Below are 13310 nucleotides of genomic sequence, written 5' to 3'. Positions count from 1 at the left end.
TTCATTTTTTCTAAGCACTTTTGGTCCAAGTTCAGTTCTTTGGTTATCAGTTCTCCTTTCACCTCTCCTTTTACCCCCAAATTATACACATCCTTCAAGGATCATGTGTTAAAGGTACAAATGCAAGGAAGGCATGTAGTCTGTAAGACCGCAGAGAGACCCTCCTGAAGCGCATTATAAGCTGAGCCGCCCCATCGCTCCCGTAATTACCTCGCTTCCTGCACCTCTGTGTCCTGTGCCCTCAGTGAAAATGCATCAGGGTCAAGACTAACTTCTTCTACTTTGTCCCCTCCCTCCCATGTCCCCTAACACAAGGATGTGTATATGGAAGGCACTCAGTAATTACTGAATGAGTAAATAAATGAATGAAGTAGACTTTGGATCTTAGGTTCAAACTGGACTTGATGTGAGTGCAATATTAAGGGACCCACCGTATTTAAGGAGCAAAGGGTAGCTTTGACACCTGAGTTTCTGGTTATCTGGGAGCCACGCTGGCACCTGCACATGCCCAGATATTGTTGCATACGTTTGGCGCTGAGCCCATTGCCGTGGAGGTGGCTGCGCTTGACCTGCATCCTTGGTGCTGCTACTCTGCACCTCCTGGCAGCAGGTACTGGAACTTCCTTGCTGGTGCAGTGAGGGCAGCTCCTTGGTTAGCACAGCATCTCCCTGGAGACGTGTGCAAGGTCAGGCTGACTTGAGGTTGTTTTTAAAAGATGTTCAGCCAGACTTTGAAGAGAAGTTCCCACTTTGTTCCCTGTTGTCATGGCACCACCAAAAGCTCCTTTGGTTGCTTGTTTTTGCATAGGATTCGTATGCTCGATGCTCTAAGCGTTGTATGATTCAGGAACCCAGACATTGTATTCTCCACATTTTGGTGAACTCCTGCCCATCGGTCCCACCTGGGTCCACAGGGTTCAACACACAGGTCGCTGCTCATATCACTTGGCTCAGCTTTTTTCTTTCTTTCTTTCTTTTTTTTTTTTCTTCACATATACTCTTAGGTGCTCCTTACATGCTGAGTGAGTCTCAGCACTTGGTCTTATTACTGACACAGACACGCCCTCCCAGCCCAGCTCTCCATCACGTCATCCCACGGACATTCTGAAATCAACAGGCAGACGAATCATGGTTTCATGTCTGTTTCTCCTTGTCTCAGTGAGCAGCCTGCACCACTGTCCTCCCTGCAAAACACTCCCATTCCTTTCTTTTCCAATAAAGTGAAAATGTAAGAAATAGGCTCCTTCTGTCTGTCCTCACCTTCAAGGCCCAAGTCCAGGGCACTTGCTCGGGGGCCTCTCTCAGCCTTGTCCACCGATGGCAGCGAGGATGTGAGAGCCTCGTTTGGCGCCAGCATTCAGTGACTGTGCCTGTGGGCCAGTAGCTCTGTGCGTTTGCTACAAGAAGTGTCTTGGACTTCAGGACAACAAGCTGCCCAAGCTGGCACTTGGTGACAACAGCACTGTCCATGCACAGCGTCCTCTCCCTCATGACCAGGTGGGAGGAGCAGAGGACACCCAGGTTAAGTCAGGTCATCGCCCAGGTTCCTTTTCTGATCTAGGTTTCCTCTTCCCAATGATTTTACTTGGAGGGGTTGTCTGTACCCTCTCCCTTCCCATCTCTAGCCCACCAGAGTTCCAGTGCTCCAGAAATAGGGCCGGTCAGTTCCCTGCTGGACCGTGAGTGTATTTAGCCTGAGAGTCACAAGAAGAGAGTGGGTGTTATTAACCTGTACCTAGGAACCCTCTGCCAGTGAGTGCAAACTGTGTGTGAGAATGAGTGAGTGTGTGTGTGTGAGAGAGGATGTAACCTGTGCGTGGGTGTAAGTACTTTTCTGAGAAGGTGCCCTGTAGTTTATCCAGCTTCTCAAAAGGGTCCCTGACCCCTTCCAAAGCTGGCAACCCGGCACCAGAGCAACCACTCTGAGCAGAAGGTTTGCACTTTCCACCTATATTCCTATACGTGTGATTTGGAGAGTACTTTCCTCTTTATGAAAAGATTCTCTGCAGATATCAGGGATGGAGGGAGGGGACAGGGCTGGGAAACACTAAATGACACTTGACCTGCCAGTAAGCCTTGCAGGTAAAACTGATTTTTCCTTTTTCGCTGTGGGGAGTGGGGTAAAGGGACACCACCTGCCCCAGTTAGCTGATGCCATAACAAGAGTCACAGTAGCAAATACTGCACGGCACTGTCCTAAGGTTTTGACATTTTTATTTTATTCTATTCTCACAATATCCTGTGAAGCAGATATTACAATCTCCATTTTTACAGATAAGGAAACTCAGTTGTAAAGAGATTAATTTGCTCAAGCTTCTGCATCCTATAAGTGGCAGAGTTGGGATTCAGACCTAGGCCACCTGGTCCCAAGTTTGTGTTCTTAATCAAGTACAAAATTCTTTACTTGATTATAAGCAGTATTTGCCAAAGGCAAACTTACCGGCATATAGAGTTACATTTGTCTTTTTGTGTCCTTCCTTGCACCCCAGAGCGCAGCAGCAAGCCTGACCCTCAGAGTCACCACCTGCAATGGTCATTGTTTCTTTTTTAAAATAAGGTATAGTTGACATGTAACATTAGTTTCAGTTGTGCAACATAATGATTCAATATTTGTAAATGTTGTGAAATGGTCACCACCATAAGTCTAGTTAGCACCCAGCACCATATATGGTTATGAATTATTTTCTTGTGATGAGAACTTTTAAGATTTACAGATGTGCAATATGATATTATTAACCATGGTCACCGTGCTGTACATGGCACCCCCAGGACTTATTTCATAACTGGAAGTGTGTATCTTTTGACCCCTTTCATCATCAAGATGATGGTCATCTTGAGATGCTTTATGTAAGTGCCTTGTATCTCCTTCTCTCTATCTTGTCTTGGACGCTAGCGCCCTGTGGGCAGGCACTGTGTCTGTTTAACTGGCTTCATACAGCAGCTGCTCTGTGGCAGGGCAGGTCGACTTTAGAACTATGTGTAGAAAGATGATGGAGACTTTTGCTTCCTTTGCTTTGCGTACAGTTGCAAGCCCAGAATCACAGGGCGGCAGTGTGACCGATGCGCTTCCGGGTTCTACCGCTTCCCTGAGTGCCTTCCCTGCCGCTGCAGCAGAGATGGGACTGAGCCAGGAGTCTGCGACCCAGAGACCGGGGCTTGTCTCTGCAAGGTAGGACGGAACTTGCAAAGCCAGGGACATCAGCCACTGACCAGTGTGGAGGGGTTTCGTGTTGAGTCATCATATAAAAAATCCGTGGGACATGGGACTGACCCATGATAGATTTCCATAATGACTGTAGCATTTTATAATCATTCTCATTTATAGAAATAGTTAGAAGACACCCTCCTCCTACACTTGTCTTGTCCTCTGAAGAGTCCACAGACCTCCTAAAGAATCTTATGACAGACACTGACCTCCAGAAGAACAGGCACAAACCTTTCAGGAGGTCCAAGCCGATCCCTGCCCCTGGACCCCAGCTTAGTAATCTCTGCTCCAAGGGGTTCTGCCAGGTTGTAAGAGAACTTCCACTTCCCAGCGGGTGTTTTAAAGAGACAGTAAGTGGGATGAGCCTGCCCCTCTGTACTGGGACTTCTTCTGGTGCTGTGTCTCTACCTTCAAGATGCCAAAGGGCATCCTGTGAAATCTAGGAAATCCTCTGTTCTATTTGCACGTGGTGTAAACATTCGAATAATTGGTGTGATATAAAAGCTTCACAAGCATGTATCTTGGATGCTTTGTTAGCGTCCATGTTCCATCATCTTATGCTGGTACTTAATTTGTGCAAGTAGCTCTCTTCCACCAGAGAAGCTTTAGGGGGAAATGATGTCTCATTTCATGTTTTTCTTTGACAGGAAAATGTGGATGGTCCAGAATGTAACGTGTGTCGAGAAGGATCATTCTACCTGGACCCAGAGAATCCCAAGGGTTGTACCAGCTGCTTTTGCTTCGGAGTAAATCACCGCTGTCACAGCACACATAAACGAAGAGCCAAGGTAGGCAGGGAATTAGAGTCCTTTTGTTTTTTATTGAGTATTTCCGAGTGAGGACGTCATGAATTGGCATGAAATGTGAAGGGTGGTGGGGTGTTCCGTACGTTGCTCGGTGAGAATGTTAAGCGCGGTGCTCGCCAGTCCTCCTCCTGCAGCCTTCTGTCCCGAGCTGTCTTTGTGCTCAGACCCTCAGTTTGTCAGGTCTCTGCCCCAGTGTCACGGGTGTTCGGAGACGCCGTCCCTCACTGCGCCCTCACCCTGTGCCCTGACCTTCTTTGTGTACTTCAGAGCCGTGATCGCCGCGCTAAAGGTCGTTTATTACCTCTTTTCCTCATCCACTGGCAGGCAAGCTCCTTGATACAATCCCAATGCGCAGAGCATAGTAGGTGCTCAGTGAACACTCATCACTCCCCCTCGTTTGTGCCTCCCCCCCCCCCCAGTTTCTTCTCATCGGCTTCTCTTCCTGTTCCATTTTCCTTCTCACCTGTTTTACTATAGCTTTTCTTTGGCCACTTTTAAAATTAACCCAATGAAGCTAAAACTTTTGTTGCCTTTGTTACTCCATGAACCACTAGTCTCAGGCTGGCTTTCTTTGTGACAGTCGTGTCTTATGTCCAACAAGTATTCAAAGAAAGGTTATTTTATATATTTTACTGCCTGCCTCCCGAAAAGAGTGTAGGCCTGTAATTAGGGGGGAATAAAGTTAGTTTGTAAATCCACCCTGAAGTCTTCTCTCCTCACCCCCAGGGGAACCCGGAAGCATTATTCCGAGTCTATGCCTCATCAGTTCCTTCTCTTTCTTCCCCTCCTAATTTAACTCCCGGCTTCCTTTGGGATGGGGGAAATATTTAATTATGACGCTCCCTTTGGAGAACAATCATGAGAGCAGGCCTCTGTGTTCCACATCAGCTTCTCTCTCAGGAGCTCACCATTAAAATGCGCCCAAGTCCTAGTTGATATTCCGAACCTTATTTATGTGTCATTCGGATGTTTATGCCTACTTAACGTCAGGAACCAGGATGTGTGCCGGGCCACCAGGATACATCCCACGTGCACACGCTCACTACCCTCTAGGAATTCCCAGCTGCAACGGGTCAGACAGGGGCTGAGTGGGTGTGAACTCCACCACGGGAGGCAGACATAAGAGGAGGCGCATGAGGGAAGCTCTGAAGCAAGGTGGCTGCCCCTTGGCTCTTTCTCTTCTGCATAATCCAGCCATCGCTGAAGAAACCACGGGTGCATATTCTCATCCCCTGCTTCTGTGTTCCAGTTTGTGGATATGATGGGTTGGCGCCTAGAGACCGAGGACGGCGTGGGCATCCCGGTCTCATTCAACCCGGGCAGCGGCAGCGTGGTGGCAGACCTCCAGGAGCTGCCCGCAACGGTTCACAGTGCGTCCTGGGTCGCACCTCCTTCCTACCTGGGGGACAAGGTAACCAGGTCCCGCTGTTCCTCCTCACCCTTGCTGCACCTCCTCCATCACTGCACGAGCATCACTTACTAGGTGCTTGGAGTGAAGGTTCAGGCAGTTCAGGTTACTAAAGCTGAAGAAATCAGGTTAACCACAAATGCAGAAGATGGAGAGACTGAGGACGTTGGAGCCTCGGGTACCCCACATGCATTGCCTATCAGCAAAAAAATTATGCACCAGGTTTTGCTTGATTTTCACTTAATGCCAAAGAATTCTCCTCCGGGGAAATAACCATTTAAATAACATCTGCTGTGAATGGAACATGTAGGCTTTTAAAAGCCAGTGCTGAGAATTCTTTGTTTTAAAGCACAAGAAAGGCTCCTTGACAGGAAAACAAAAGCTGCAGAATGACTCATGGGCTTATTAAAAGAAGTACAGGATTCAGCGACGGAGTGGCTTTCATCAGCAGTCACGTGCGGGTAGTTAGACGCTCCTGGGGAGCTTATAAACCAGTTGCTTTCCCTTTGCTGCAGAAATGACTGCTCCAGGATCTGGCCACCTGCACTCATTTCTAAGAACTCCTTCCTCCTGCAGAAATACCCTCAGTAACACATGCGCCTGGTGGCCAAGGACAGAGCTCTGGAGAAGGGGTGACAGATTACCCGCAAACTTCGCAGCTTGAAGCAGCAGACCATTATTATCTTGCCCAGTGTCTGTGGCTCAGGAATCCAGGAGCAGGTGGCTCAGGGGCTCTCATGAGGTTGTGGTCAAGGTGTCAGCCCCTGCTGCGGCCGTCTGGGACTGGAGGGTCCACTTCCAAGCCCACTCGCGTGGTTGTCGGCAGGCCTCGGTTCTTGGCTGGCTGTTGGCTTCCTGAGGCTGTTGGAGGCCTCAGTTCCTCATCACAGGAGACCCTGCGTAGACTGCCTGAAGGTCCTCATGATGTGGTAGCTGGTTCCCTCCAAAGCAAATGGGAGAGAGAAGAGAGAGACCGAGAGAGAGAGAGACCGAGAGACAGACAGAGAGCATGCACAATGTGTTTATAGCCTAATTTCAGAAATGACACACCCTCACTTCTGCCGTTTTCTAGTCATTAAGAGCCAGTCGCTAGCCCAGCCCACACTCAGGGCGGAGAAGCAAACTCCACCTCTTGAGGGCAGGAGTATTGAAGAATATGTAGACATATTTTTAAAACCACCTTGGCCTGTCAAAAAGGCAATACTTAGTCTCAATAAGATGCTTCAAGATGCTGCTTGGAATACTTCCAGACTCTAAGGTCACAACTGTGAAGCTTTGTAGGGTGTAGGTTCTAGGGAAGAACTTCAGTGAACTGGGAGCCCGGACGGCTTGCCCCTCCTCCCTGCTCCCACTCATTTGCCTTCTCCAGTAAGGGTGCTTTGTCTGCCTGCCCTGAGGGGATGTGGCCTCTGATTTCCACCCCTCGGTCACACCTTCCTTCTTGATCAGTTTTTACTTTAAGGGTGGGGGATATCAGGACCAGAGGTGACGGTACCGTCAGAAAACAGCTGTGACCTCGCCTCCACGTCTCGGCCACCATCGTGCTGCTTGCACAGACCGGTGGTGTTGGTGGGGGGGGGGTCCCTGGGCCTGATGGTGCAGTCGGACACGGCTGATCCACCAGAGGACACAGCGTCACTTGGGAAACATTTGCCATCTGCTTTCAGGGGAAGGTTTTTTTAAAATTTATTTTTAGAGGTTCTTTTTGTCACTGACAGATATTAACCAGTTCTGTCAGTTAAGTAAGAAAGCAGTGGCCTAGATTTCTTGGAACAGCTGTGGATTAAATAAACATTTTGGTTTAGCAGTCATCCAGAATAAAAGGCTCTTATTTGTTTCTGTGTGACGGTTATTTTTCTTTTTAACAGAAGTATCTTCTTGCTTGTAAAACTCAGTCATGTTCATATTAAACATTTTAATTGACATAAAAGGGTGTAAAGTAGGAAGTTAAAATACCGTGTTTAATTCCACTCTCTGGAGATGACCACTGTTAACCGGTTGACTGTGGATCTTTCCAGATCCACGTGCCAGTGGACTTTGCAGGTGGGTTAATGTTGCTGTCGGCTCTTTTAATGCTGTTGATCCTATTATGTTAATTTCAGGTGTCCTCGTATGGTGGCTACCTCACCTACCAAATCAAGTCCTTTGGCCTACCTGGTGACATGGTTCTTCTGGAAAAGAAGCCGGATGTGAAGCTCACCGTAGGTGTCAAAACACCACCCACGTGGCAGGAAGTGACAGTTGCGATTGGTGCTAATCCAATTTTAGGACATCTTGATAAGCAACCTACAAAAAGTTTGGATTAAGTCATTTCCAGTATTTTGTAGAAACTAAAATGGAAGTTTAGAGCAAGTCCCACCTCCTCAGGATCCTCTGTTCCTGACCAAGCCAGCCCCAGCTGGCTTCTCTTTCCCTCCCTTGCACCCTGACTGCTCACGGTCAGTGCCTCATCGTAAACTCATTTCATGTTTCTGTCTTTCAATTTAGTCTCACAGATGTTTTTTGAGACCTCCCTGTTGGCCAAGCCACGTTGCTGGGCTCATAAAGGACAGGTGATCCCTGTCCTTAAAAAAAAAAATGCAATCTGAGAGGAGATGTGAGAAATGGGGAAAGATCTACAATCCACTGAACAGTAAGCATTTGAGACAAAGTCCAAACAAAAGCTTCTGTGGGAGCTGGAGTCCAAGTAGGAGCTTATGTGGTTGAGATGCCATCAGAAGTCTTCAAAGAAAAGGTTAGTTTTGAGCCACACCTTTAAGAAGGGACGTGAGAGAAGAAAGGTCCTTCCCCCACAGAGAATAAGGTGAATGAGGCAGAGGGGCAGTGCTCAGGGGTGACCAGTGCCACTCGGCTGTATTATCAGCATGTGCCCAGTCATTGAAAACAAGCCGGGGAGGGTAGGAGGGTGGGTGTCTAAGGCTATGATAAGGAATTTGGCCTGAGGTAGACAGCGGGGAGCCCCTTTGGTTTTTTCAGAAGAGAAGTGATATCCACATTCTCTTGTCCAGAACTGCAATCTAGAAAATTTCTTGAGGGCAGAGGCAATATCACATCCTGCTCTGAATCCCCTACAATGTAGGGCACAGAACCTTGAACTTGCATTGGGTGCCAGAGCCTGAACTTGACTTTGTTTCTGGTTTGTGTACTGTGATTAATGCGGTGTAATTCCAGCTTCCTGAAGGGTTTCCTTGTGTCCCTCACTGTTGAAGAGGGACTGGCAAATCCCACACTGCTCATCCCAGCTGAGGGCCTCGCGTGCTGCTAGGATTTGGTGATCAGGCACTGCTGTGTTGTGCTTTGTTTCCACTGGCACCGAAACGTATTGAACTGTTGTTTTAAAAGCTCAAAGGAATCTTTGCAAAACATCTTGAAAATGAAGCACCAAGACTTTAGAGTTATAGCCTAAGGAAAAATAGCTGCACAATTAAAAATACTGTTACGACATGCTGTATTTCAGCTGCTTTATTTTTGCAGAGCACCTCAAATTCAGGCCATTAGTATGCCTATATTTTACTGCCTATGTTATTATGCAAACTGTTGGAATTCATGGAGAAGCGATGACCAAAATTTCTTCTTAATTTATCTTCAAACGTGGAAACTAATTTTGGCTCATGAAGCATTTACTCTGTTGCTTTGTCCCAGACCACTGAAATTTAAAGCCTATGGAGTGTGTTTCTTAGATTAAGATTTTCAGTTGGTGATCGCCGATAATGCTCTTCTTCCTGAAACTCAGGCTCTAATGAGTGAAACTCCAGCTTTTGGGTTTGGTGCTACAACAGAAAAGGGGTACTTCTGTGTGGGGGTGTAGGGTGAGGGTGCTGGTGGTGGGTGGTGACTCTCCCATCGGGCCCTTAGGAGCCCCCTGTGATGGGGGACGAGTGTGCGGAGACTGAGAGTGAGGCTGGATCCCACGGGGTGCGGGCGGTGGGACTAATTCCACCCGAGTGCCAGCTCTGCAGCCCCGTCTATGCAGCCTGAACAGCTGGCCCTGCCAACCCTCCTGCCCTACTCACCCTCCTCACTAGCCCACCCACCCGAGCACCCTCTTGCTATCAGAGCCTGGTCCTGTAGGCAGGATGGAAATGAGCACCTCATGCATTGACTGCAAAGCATGGTTTAAAAAAATTGCTTCCATCTTTTAAAGCCACTTTGACTGGTGGGAATTTTCCTCATTTCCTATTTGTGAAAATGGACTGTACTGGGTATTCCTGCTCCATGTTACTAATCATTTTGCCAGTCAGTTCATTTTGCAGCTACTTTTTAGAATCAGGCATTTCCTGCAATGTAGAAATATCCATAGATAGACATTTGTTCTTAGACCAGTCATAAACCTCAGAACATCCCAGCCCAAGCCACTGACGCAGTCATGTTTCTCTTTAACCAGGGTCAGCGTATGTCCCTCATCTCTGAGGAGCCACGTGCCCCCCGGCCAGACCGGTTGCATCACGGGCGAGTGCAGATGGTGGAGGTAACGCAAAAGCGTCGTGAATGGTTCTTGGTGATCCTTTTTGTCCTATCATGTCGTTCTTTCAAACAGTTGTGATTTTTGACTTAGTTTATGAATTTAAAATCTAAGGATTTCAAATCTATTTATATAGATAGAATTTAGATATATAAATTTAAATATAAATTATACAAAAGATACAGAATTTGATCCTTGCAGGGCTTTGTTTGCACCATCTTTGTGGCACTTACCGTTGTCGCCTGTTCTGCAGCTCAGTACCTGTGTCTTCTAAACCCTGTGAGTCTGTCAGTGCTACGAGGTAGCCTCCCTCAGGGCCTGGGACCTGGGGACTGTCCAGCAGATGCTTGGGGTGAATAGAAAAGTCCCCAAAGCATCTAACACCAAAAGAAATAAGAACAATCTAGCTAAATAAAGGAAAGCTCATCACAGCACAGAACATTGTTATTACAACTACTTGGTTACAACTTCCCCTTTAAAGTAATGTTCCAATTATATTAAATATATCCTCAAGATTATACTTTTCCAAGTGCCTTGAACTCACCCACATATTGTAACTTTTCTGTCCTGGTCTATCCGTACAATGGAATACTCTTTGGCAAATAAATGGAAAAAAGTATTAATACCTTCCACAATGTGGGTGAACCTCAAAACCTTTTATGCTGAGGGAAAGAAGCAAGGCACGAAAGGCCGCGTATTACATGGTTCTGTTTATGTGAGAGAGGTGATGCCAGCAAAAACGGTGAAAAACCGTTCCAAATTTGTCCTCCATAAAAGCAGTGAGAAAACTGGCAAAAATGAAATGGTTAAAATCAACGATTTTAGGACTCTGACAAGCCAAGATTCACAGTAATCTGAAAAGCATTTATTCAAGAAGAATGGCTGAATCTTTTCCCAGTAAATCCTGCAGTACTGCAGGATCTGCGATTGGTTGAACTGGGAATTCAGAACCACAGATATGAGCCAATGGTGAAGTTATATGCAGATTTTTGATGGCTCAGGTTGTCACCCCAGCCCCCTGCATTGTTTAAGGGTCAACTGTATATTCAAAAGACCTGAAAGCGGGATTTGGAAGATGTTTGCACATCTGTGTTCATTGCAGCACTATTCACAATAGACAGGAGGTGAAAGCAACTGAAATGCATATTGACAAATAAACAGATAAAGAAAATGTGGCATATGCACACACTGGAATATTACTCAGTCTTAAAAAAGGAGAAAATTCTGTCACATGCTAGATTGTGAATGAAACTTGAGGACATTATACTAAGTGAAATAAGCAAGTCACACAAAAAAAGCAAATACTGTATGATTCCATTTACATGAGGTATTTAAAGTGCTCAAATCCATAGAAACAGAAAGTAGAATGGTGGTTGCCAGGCGCTGATGGGAGTGGAAAACGGGAGCTATTGCTTCATAGGTACAGAGTTTCAGTTTCATCAGACAATAAAGTTCTAAAAGTCTGTTGCACAATAATGTAAATATAGTTAGCGCTTGTACTGTACTGTTAAAAATGAGTAAGATGGTAAATTTTATGTTACATGTTTTTATCATCATAAAAGTAAATACTATGAATATGTGTGCAAGAAAAATTGTACTTTCTGTCACAACTCTGTGCATTTATGAATGATCTGAGCTGCGTGACTTACTTGGCTTCTGTCTGCCTCTCTCCTGTATCTTTCTCACTCACTTTGTGTGTTTGCACAAACAACAGTGCACTTTAAAACAAGCCTAATGCTGAGAAGTCTGATTTCGTGTCATTGCTCCTTATTTCCTGCCTTTATTTCTCCCCCCTTTCCCAGGGTTCTCTCCCTCCTTGGGAATAATCCAGACATGTGACTTCTGAATATAAACACACTGTTGTCTACTTACCTGTCTTATTCCATTTTATTTTCCCTGATGCATTTTATTTATTCTTTTGTTTTGGGGGTGGGGTGGAGTGATTGGGTTTATTTAATTCATTGATTTCATTGTGGAGGTACTCGGGATTGAACCCAGACCTTGTGTATGCTAAGCGGGCACTCTAACACTGAGCTATACCCTCCCTGCCGTCCTGATGCATTTTAAATGTCTTTTCCTGGACTCATCGCGGATGGCTGTCTCTTTGAAGCCCCTGGGAGTGAGCTTGCCCAAAGGAGACCTTGCCTCTCTGCTTTCCCGTGCAGGGGAACTTCAGACACGCCAGCAGCGGTGCCCCCGTGTCTCGGGAAGAGCTGATGATGGTGCTGTCTAGACTGGAAGGTGTGCACCTCCGGGGCCTCTACTTCACTGAGACGCAGCGGCTCACCCTGAGCGGGGTGGGGCTGGAGGAGGCCTCGGAAACAGGAAGTGGACGTCGAGCACAGAATGTGGAGATGTGTGCCTGCCCCCCTGACTACACTGGTGACTCATGTCAGGTAGGAAATGCCGCTGAACCATAAACCCCCCGCCCCCGGGGACTCCCGTGGCAGGCGCTGCTGTCTGCTGTCCAGCACTGCTGCACGGTCTGGGGCGCTCTGCCCATCCAACAGGTTTCTGCTGGGCACTAGCTTCTCTCTTCCCTGGACCACCTTCAGGTATTAAATATGAAAAAAAAAATCACGAATGTCTCAAAAGCCACTGGAAAGCCACAGGAGCTCAGTAGATCCCAGGGGTTGCAGAAATCTGGACTTCCCAGGAAGGAACCTGCCAGCGGGCATCCCAGTGTGTGAGCCGCTGCCTTCCCCGTAGCTGACCCAGGGTTCCCTTGCTTTTCTCTAGTCCAGGGCTTCCCTCCGACCACCCACCCCCAACAGAGCTGTAGGCCAGAGAATATCCTGATTCTTCAAGGGGAAACTGCAGTCCCAGTTTCCAGCTCACTGCAGATCCTCATTTGAGATCCAGTCAACCTGACTGTCCTCAGGGGGTTAAAAAGTGCCGTAAAATGAAACTGTCATGTCTCAAGCTGTAAACGTGGTCTCTTCCTGAAGAGAGGGAAGGAAAGCACCAGGGTTAGTGCAGTCTTTAGGAAGTAGCAAACATTGTCGTTCTCAGTAGTCCAGACACCTGTCAGATGTGGATTTAGCAACGTCCTTCACTTTCTCTCCTGACCCGTGGACAGCAGAAAACCCCAAGGTGATCTGCACATCAGTTCCTTTTTTAACCTGCAAACAGATTACCCGCCGTGGTTTTTTGGGGGCTCCTGCCTTGTACTGTTCAGTCCACAGGGGCCTGTATTCTTCCCCTTCCTTCTCCCTCTTTTCTAGCCCGATTAACTGAAATCCATAGCCAGAGGGAAAGAAAGGGCCCTCTGGATTACCACCCTCCTGCCCAGGGCGTGTTCCTGGCGCATGACTCAGCCTGTGATTTACAGCTGCCCGAGCCGTCTAAGGGTGAGGTGGGTAGAAGGTGATGCCGGCCCCACCTGGCAGGGATTACAGAGCGGCGCGCTTCCCTGCGGGACTGTTATGT

The 13310-nt window shown here is 47.2% G+C and overlaps 1 protein-coding gene across 1 annotated transcript in view; it reads left to right on the top strand.

Annotated features, from left to right (window-relative positions):
* The window catches only part of LAMA3 (laminin subunit alpha 3), a 197451-nt gene that overhangs the window by 119046 nt on the left and 65095 nt on the right, over positions 1–13310 (top strand). The window contains exons 33-38 of the mRNA XM_031439059.2: positions 3025–3169; positions 3853–3993; positions 5261–5422; positions 7522–7620; positions 9804–9887; positions 12047–12277. Coding sequence (XP_031294919.2) covers positions 3025–3169; positions 3853–3993; positions 5261–5422; positions 7522–7620; positions 9804–9887; positions 12047–12277 — 862 coding nt within the window. The remainder of the gene's footprint in view (positions 1–3024; positions 3170–3852; positions 3994–5260; positions 5423–7521; positions 7621–9803; positions 9888–12046; positions 12278–13310) is intronic.

Source organism: Camelus dromedarius, chromosome 32 (assembly GCF_036321535.1).
Source record: "Camelus dromedarius isolate mCamDro1 chromosome 32, mCamDro1.pat, whole genome shotgun sequence".
NCBI classification, from domain to species: domain Eukaryota; kingdom Metazoa; phylum Chordata; class Mammalia; order Artiodactyla; family Camelidae; genus Camelus; species Camelus dromedarius.
The sequence above is the reverse complement of the archived record's forward strand: the minus strand, read 5'-3'. Positions and strand labels throughout refer to the sequence as shown.